Source organism: Merops nubicus, unplaced genomic scaffold (assembly GCF_000691845.1).
Source record: "Merops nubicus isolate BGI_N331 unplaced genomic scaffold, ASM69184v1 scaffold92, whole genome shotgun sequence".
Classification (NCBI taxonomy): Eukaryota; Metazoa; Chordata; class Aves; order Coraciiformes; family Meropidae; genus Merops; species Merops nubicus.
Window position 1 is genome coordinate 42137 of NW_008594011.1, and position 7608 is coordinate 49744.

The following is a 7608-nucleotide window of genomic DNA, read 5'->3' on the forward strand; positions in this document are numbered from 1 at the left end:
TTGATGAAGAAAGCAATGCTTCCATGAGTACCGCGAGGGACGAAACGCGTGACGGATTCTACATGGAGGATGGGGATCCCTCTGTGGTTCAGCTGCTTCATGAGAGAACATTTGCCTTCTCTTTCTGGCCTAAGGTTGGTTAGGGGTAGAATGACACCAGTCTTTTTCAATACAGAGAAAAGAGGGGAAATGTATTGTGAAATAAAGGCAGGCTTTGTGTGGTTCTGCACTTCTGGTGGGCGAGGGGCTTTCTTGTCCAAGTGATTTGTGGAGTAGCATTTTATTCTTCAATTTCATACAAATCAGCAGAGCGATCTGCAGTGCTGGTGGTGGAGATTTTGTAAGATCACCTTTTCATTTTGGGGTGAGGAGATTGTAGAGAAGACTATTGGTGACCTACATGATCTAAGCCATTATGTAATGTTGACAGATGTAATTGTATTAAGGTATCCTGCAAACATAAGCAGCGGTTTTAGGTAGGATAAAGCTACATCTTATTTTGGTAACAGTGCAGAAAAATGATCTAATATTAAATGTTTTTAAAAATATGAAGCCCTAACCTCATAATAAATCCATACATAATTTAGTACTCTCCTTTGCAGGAAGGGGAGAGAGAGGGAGAAATAAAGTAGTAATAGTCTTAAGCCTACTAATCACCATAACAGGGCCATCTGGTTTGGGATGGGGGGGCGGGGCAGGGGGGCCTTGCTCTTAATAGGCTTATTCCTGGGGAAAGCAAGCAGTCTGGTGCAGCTGCTGAGAGCTGCTGGTGGCTTTTGCACTGCTGGGCTGTTCAGGAAGCTAACTGACACTCGTATTCCCTAACCAGCAGTATTTCTCATAGTTCTGAAGTTTGTACTACTGCAGGCGGGTTAGCAGAGAGCGTGCTCGGATGCTGAAGCGGGGAAAAAAATCACAGGATGTTTGTCATCTCTGCTTTCAGCATGTTTTTGGTAATGTGGGCTAAAGTCTCACTCCAGTCCTCATGTAAAAGTAGAAGAAAATATCCTTCATCTGTATATGTTCAGCATAGGTAGACTAATAAACATAATTAGAGATTTTTAGTGTGCACGCTTCAGTGAAATTTGAAGTGATAATGGGCGTGGAATGAAAATTGACATTCATTAGATGTCCCTAGGTTGGTGCCCGTTTCATAATGTTGAACTTTATTAATAGTGACGCTAATGAGGATCCACTTCCTAGGACAGAATTGCAGATCCAGCCTTCAGAACTGCAGCTTTAAGATGCTGGTTGCAGATGGTTTGAGTTTCCCTTCCTAACTGTTGATTTTGCTAACTACTGAAGTTCTGCAGTGTTAAAAAAAAAACAGTTTCTGTTAAATTTGTCAGTTAGTACATTGTTGTACTAAAAACTCTTGTTTTAGAAGGCTTTCTCCTTCCCCCTCCAATATTTTTTTAAGTTCTAGCGATGCTTTATGCTACAAAATTCTCTGCATGTTGGCTTCTTGTCAGGCAGTGGGTTTATCCTGACCTGCAAAAATAGTTGGTTTTTTTAAAGTATTTCTGGATTCTGTCGTTCTCCTCATTTGAGTTCAAAAGGCACCTTTCATACTGAAGGTTCGTTACGTATATTTCCTTTTTTCAGGACCGAGTAATGATCAACCGGTTAGACAACATCTGTGAAGCAGTGCTGAAGGGGAAGTGGCCAGTAAATAGGCGCCAGATGTTTGATTTCCAGGGCCTCATACCTGGGTATACTCCAACAGCTGTGGACAGCCCTCTACAAAAAAGGAGCTTTGCAGAGCTCTCCATGGTTGGTCAAGCCAGTGTCAGTGGCAATGAAGATATCACTGCTTCTCCTCAGCTATCTAAGGTAAGGCTGCATCTTTTTCTCTTTTTCTTACAGAGAATGTTTTACCTTGCGTGCACTTCTGCATACTAGGGGGAAAAAAGTGTTTCTTTAAATAAATTAGGAAAAATAAAGTGGTTCTTTGCATAAAATGAAGGCTTTGTTTTCAAAGTTACACATTCAGACTTTTCTCTTAAGTTCAGCGTAGCAACCAGAGCTTGGCTAATGTTTGGAAATGCTCATTTTTCATTAGGAAGATGCGCTCAATTTATCGGTTCCACGTCAGAGGAGGAGGAGACGAAGAAAGATTGAAATTGAGGCTGAGAGAGCTGCCAAGAGGAGAAATCTTATGGAAATGGTTGCCCAGTTACGTGAGTCTCAGGTGGTCTCAGAAAATGGACAAGAAAAGGTTGTAGATTTATCAAAGGCCTCACGAGAGGCAACAAGTTCTACCTCAAATTTTTCATCTGTTACTTCAAAGTTTATCTTGCCTAATGTCTCCACACCCGTGTCTGATGCCTTTAAAACTCAAATGGAGCTGCTGCAAGCAGGTCTTTCACGCACACCCACAAGGCATCTCCTAAATGGCTCTTTAATAGATGGAGAACCGCCCATGAAGAGGAGGAGAGGAAGGAGGAAAAATGTAGAAGGGCTTGATCTGTTATTTATGAGCAACAAACGGACATCATTGACTGTAGTAAGACAGCAACCTTTTTGTCTTATATTTGTTCTTCTGTGTCTAGTACTTTGTGAATGTGAGTTGAACATGGTGTTGTACTCCCCTTGATAGTCACGTACAGTTTTTATCCAAGCCACTTTTTCGTTGTGTTTAGAGACGTTTCTTCCTTTTGCACCAAGAAAAATGTTGTTCTCATCAAGTTGTTACTCTAGCAAATTTTAGCTGAGTAACTTGTACTTTCAAAAAGATGTTTTTAAACCAAACATAATATATTTATAACAGTATATATTTTGGGGCTTAAGTATGCCTTTCTTACTGCATAGCAAAGGGAAGATCTTGGGGCCCGTTAACTGGAAATGCACGGAAACTGCTCTGTCTTTAGCTGTATGTTCTTTAATGTTCGTCTGCTAAATTTACAAAATGGCCTAATGCCACAGTAGTGCTTTATGTAGTATCAATATTTAAACCCCATTAACTCCTGCGTGTGCAAAAGCTTCTTGAGTGTTTAGTTTCACTCCCTGAAGTTATTTCTCCCAGGTAATTGTAATTGAAGTGAGAATTAATAGAGATGTTACTGTTTTCAGGAGGATGCAGAAGTGACCAAAGCTTTTGAAGAAGATATGGACACCCTACCAGCAAGGAACATTCCATCTCCTGGTCAACTGGACCCAGACACCCGCATCCCTGTAATCAATCTAGAGGATGGGACCAGGCTGGTGGGAGAGGACGCTCCTAAAAACAAGGATTTAGTTGAATGGCTTAAATTGCATCCTACTTACACTGTAGATATGCCAAGTTATGTACCAGTAAGTATGGGCGTCTGAAAGCATTATTATATTAATCCAGAAGCTTGTTTTGCAGACATCAAAATTAATTTCCTCGTGTTGGGCAGAGTCACTGGATTTTGTAACTACTGGCTTGCTGTAGAAGTGTTTTCTTTAGCCGTGCTTCCTCCAGTATCTAAACACCTGAGCGGCACCAGGGTGTAGGGGTTGCTTTTTCTTTCTTAATAGTTTTATATAACAATGTCTTAAAGCAGTGTTGGTGTCAAGTTGGATGAGAGAAAATGGGCTTCAGTTGCACCAGGGGAAGTTTAGATTGGATATTAGTAAGAATTTCTTTCCTGAAAGAGTGGTGAGGCATTGGCCCCAGCTGCCCAGGGAGGTGGTGGAGTCACCATCCCTTGAGGTGTTCAAAAAGTGTGTGGATATGGTTTAGTGGTCATGGTAATGTTGGGTTGATGGTTGGACTTGATGATTTTAGAGGTCTTTTCCAACCTGCATGGTTCTGTGATTCTTAACTCTACGGAATTTCTTCATCTGATAAGAAAAAAAGATGTGTTCTGAGATAATATGTGGGTAAAGTTATTGGCCCCTTCTTGAAGTCCTTGTGAGAAAGGGGTTCCATGACTGGTGATTTTTGTGAAGAAAATGAAACCCTAAAAAGCAATGCTTTTCTCTTCTTTCCAGAAGAGTGCAGATGTGCTGTTTTCCCCATTTCAGAAGCCGAAACAAAAACGACACAGATGTCGAAACCCTAATAAACTGGATATAAACACCTTGACAGGAGAAGAAAGGGTACCTGTTGTAAATAAGCGAAATGGAAAGAAGGTAAAAATTGTTAGTTTTGTGGAGGTCTTTAATAGTGTCTCTGCATGTGGAAAGCAGGTTTTCAGCTCCCAGCTTTCTTTGTAAAAGATCAATAATTTGGTACCAGTGGTTACTCTTACTGGAACGTACCTCTCAGTTCCTTTAATCCCTTCTTTGTTGTTCTGATATATTCATATTAATCACTTGAGTCAATAACTCTTCTATTATTCTAAAATATATTAAAAATCTTGTACTATTTACATTTGTTTATTTACAATTATTTTATTTACAATTATTTATATTATTATTATCTATTACATTATTATAATATCTTCACTACTTTTTTTTTAATGTGATCTCAATTCAAGTATGATTAGTTGCTTTCCATGTGTCTTCACACAGTCTGAAGTGAAAAGTTTTCTTGGCATCCTTTAGAGCTGCAAATGCACAGATAGAAAATCTCCATAGAAATAGTTTGATTTTTTTTTTTGTTTTAGTTTTTGGTTTGGTTTTGCTTATTTGTTGTTTTTTAACTATCAACCTTGTCTTTTGCATTAGATGGGTGGAGCTATGGCCCCTCCAATGAAGGACTTGCCAAGATGGCTGGAAGAAAATCCTGAATTTGCTGTTGCTCCAGATTGGACTGACATTGTTAAACAGTCTGTAAGTGAAACACTCAGCCTGTACTTCACTGTAGATTATAGCATGGAAGAGTTGAAGGCTGTGTAAATTGATTATTAAGTCTTTATCTCAGAGCTGGTTTTGAGCTGAGGCAATTGTGTCTGGGCGGGAGTTCCGCAGCTCAGGAGGGTGGTGGTAGGAGGAGATTGAAGGACACTCAAAAAATCAGCCATGCTGAGACAACCTTCAGCAGTTGTTTTGCATATTTTTTTGTTCTTGCAAGCAACAATCCTTAATCAACATAGACATTAGGAACTATAAAGAAGATATTTGTCTTGTGCATAACAGAAATAGAATTAATCATCTTTGTAGCAAGTAGCGTCAAAGGACTGGGGTTTCTGCCTGTTATTTGGCACCAGTTGTTTGAAACTAAAGGGTATCGTTCTGCCATACCCATTTGAATAAAATATTACTATACTGAGGTTGAGCAGGAAGCACAGAGGTATAAACTCGTAACTGCGGCATGTCAGGCTCTGGGGTTTTAATGAAGCTACAGAGTTCCAGCACATGTTTTATTGGTGTGTTTAAATGTTAAAAAGTCTGTGGCTTAACTCTCTTCAGGTTTTCTTACATGTTCCACTGCCACTCGCTTTAGTAGCCAGCTAGTCAGGCTTTGCCAAGGCTTCAAAAGCACCCGCTTTTGGAGCATGCTGAAGTCCCTTCTGTTGCCTCCATCATCATCAGTTAACTGCTGAAAGATATAAAAGCTGATAGAGATTAAAGCTGGTTTTTTCACATCTCCTTTTCAGGGTTTTGTTCCAGAGTCCATGTTTGACCGTCTTCTCACTGGGCCTGTTGTGAGGGAGGAAGGAGCGAGCAGAAGAGGAAGGAGGCCAAAAAGTGAAATTGCCAAAGCAGCTGCAGCAGCTGCTGCTGTAGCATCAACTTCGGGAATCAACCCACTACTAATGAACAGTCTGTTTGCTGGAATGGACCTCACAAGCCTCCAGAACCTACAGAACCTGCAGTCTCTCCAGCTCGCGGGCCTGATGGGCTTCCCGCCAGGGCTAGCGACAGCTGCTGCTGCTGGGGGGGACGCTAAAAATCCGGCTGCCATGTTGCCTCTGATGTTGCCAGGGATGGCAGGCTTGCCCAATATGTTTGGACTAAGCGGATTGTTGAATAACCCGATCACGGCTACTGCTGGAAATGCCACTACTGCTTCCGGTCAGGGAGAGACTGAGGATGGCGCTGCAAAAGCTGAAGAGAAGAAACCCGAGAACGAAGAGGAGAACAAAGACTCTGAGAAAAGCACAGACACTGTTTCTGCTACTGACTCCGCCAACGGGTCCGTCAGTGCTGCTACGGCGGCGACCACCGCCACTGCCACCACTACCACCACCACCAACACTGGATTGCCCGCGAACCCTCTGGCCTTCAATCCTTTCCTGCTGTCCACCATGGCTCCCGGCCTCTTCTATCCATCTATGTTTCTACCTCCAGGACTGGGAGGATTGACTCTGCCCGGTTTCCCAGCACTAGCAGGACTTCAGAACGCAGTGGGCTCCAACGAGGAGAAGGCTACTGACAAAACTGCAGGAACTGCCTTCAAAGATGAAGAGAATCTCGAAGGCAGTGATGCAGAGGAGAGCCTTGATAAAACTGCAGATTCCTCCGTTTTAGAAGATGAAATAGCACAGGGTGAAGAATTAGACTCACTTGATGGGGGGGAAGAAATAGAAAACAATGAAAATGATGAATAACCAGTACCAGTTACAGTTAAAGTGTTTTAAACTTTTGACAAGTGGTAGTCCTACTGTTTACACTCACAGTTAATGTCCATACTTAGTTTTTATAAGCTGTTCTGTAACATAGTGTAGCAAAAAAAAAAAAGTTCAAGTCATGTTATACAGATGTGTCAAAAGGTATCTTGGTCATTAAGTATTGTGCAGTGCATTATTTATTATCCCTAGGAGAGATGAAATTTGAGAGGTGATCATGTCTTTTTAAGGAAATCGACATAATGCTCTGCTTTTTTTTTTTGTTTTGTTCTTTTGGTACCATTGGTATTATGAATTAAGCAGCAATTTGTAATCAAGTGGCACTAATAGAAGGAAGTGCTGCTTAAAGGAAGGATGAAGTTATATATTTAATTTTTTTTTTTATTTTAATTGTTGAGTTTGATTTTTTGGTTTTTTTTTTTTTGCTGTGAAGGTCAAGATGAAATCCACCCCACATATCGTACTCGCGCTTCATTTTGACTGTAGGGGAGTTCACCCGCTCGCCCGCGCACACCCCCACACACACACTCTCTCTCTGACAATCTTCATGATAGTGTGAATGTCTCTGTCTTGAGACGCAGCAATAATAAGGCAGCTGTTGAATGTGAAGAGTACCTTTTTGGAAATTTAACCCGCGGAGAAGGTTCTTACAGGATAAAGCTACAGTTTAAAATCGTCTCGTGATCTTGTAATGCACTGGTATAAACAGGAGGGGAGAAAAAAAAAAAAAAAAGAAAAAAAAAGGAAAAAAAAAATCAGGTACCTTTTTTAAATTAAAGGACTTTGTTACTTTAGCCACAAAGCTAAACAGCATTACCTCAACTCTAAACTAGCCTTGAAGTTTACAGACATGACTTTGTAAATGTATTGTTTTTCTTTGTTGTGATGTCTTTTTATTTTTTTTTTCTTTGGAAACTGCTATCATGTAAGATAAGATGTAAATTGCTGCCAACTGTAGTAATGATGCTTTTAATAAAAGTGACCCATGATATGCAGAGATGTAATTACAGAATGTAGTGTTTAGGGACATCAAAACTTGATGTTCTCTTTCTCTGTTTGCATCGTGGCTTTTTTTTTTATAGCATTTGGCTGCTATATTCTTTATAGTTTAGTGGCTGGTAAATATGTA

General features: G+C 40.6%; 1 protein-coding gene across 1 annotated transcript in view; it reads left to right on the forward strand.

Annotated features, from left to right (window-relative positions):
* Positions 1–7132, forward strand: part of CHD7 (chromodomain helicase DNA binding protein 7) — a gene marked incomplete at its 5' end in the record, with an annotated part of 47197 nt that extends 40065 nt beyond the window's left edge. Inside the window, 7 exons of the mRNA XM_008935579.1 lie at positions 1–134; positions 1606–1833; positions 2063–2506; positions 3073–3294; positions 3958–4098; positions 4636–4740; positions 5508–7132. Of these exons, the coding sequence (XP_008933827.1) occupies positions 1–134; positions 1606–1833; positions 2063–2506; positions 3073–3294; positions 3958–4098; positions 4636–4740; positions 5508–6461 (2228 nt within the window). The remainder of the gene's footprint in view (positions 135–1605; positions 1834–2062; positions 2507–3072; positions 3295–3957; positions 4099–4635; positions 4741–5507) is intronic.
* Positions 7133–7608: the final 476 nt, after the last annotated feature.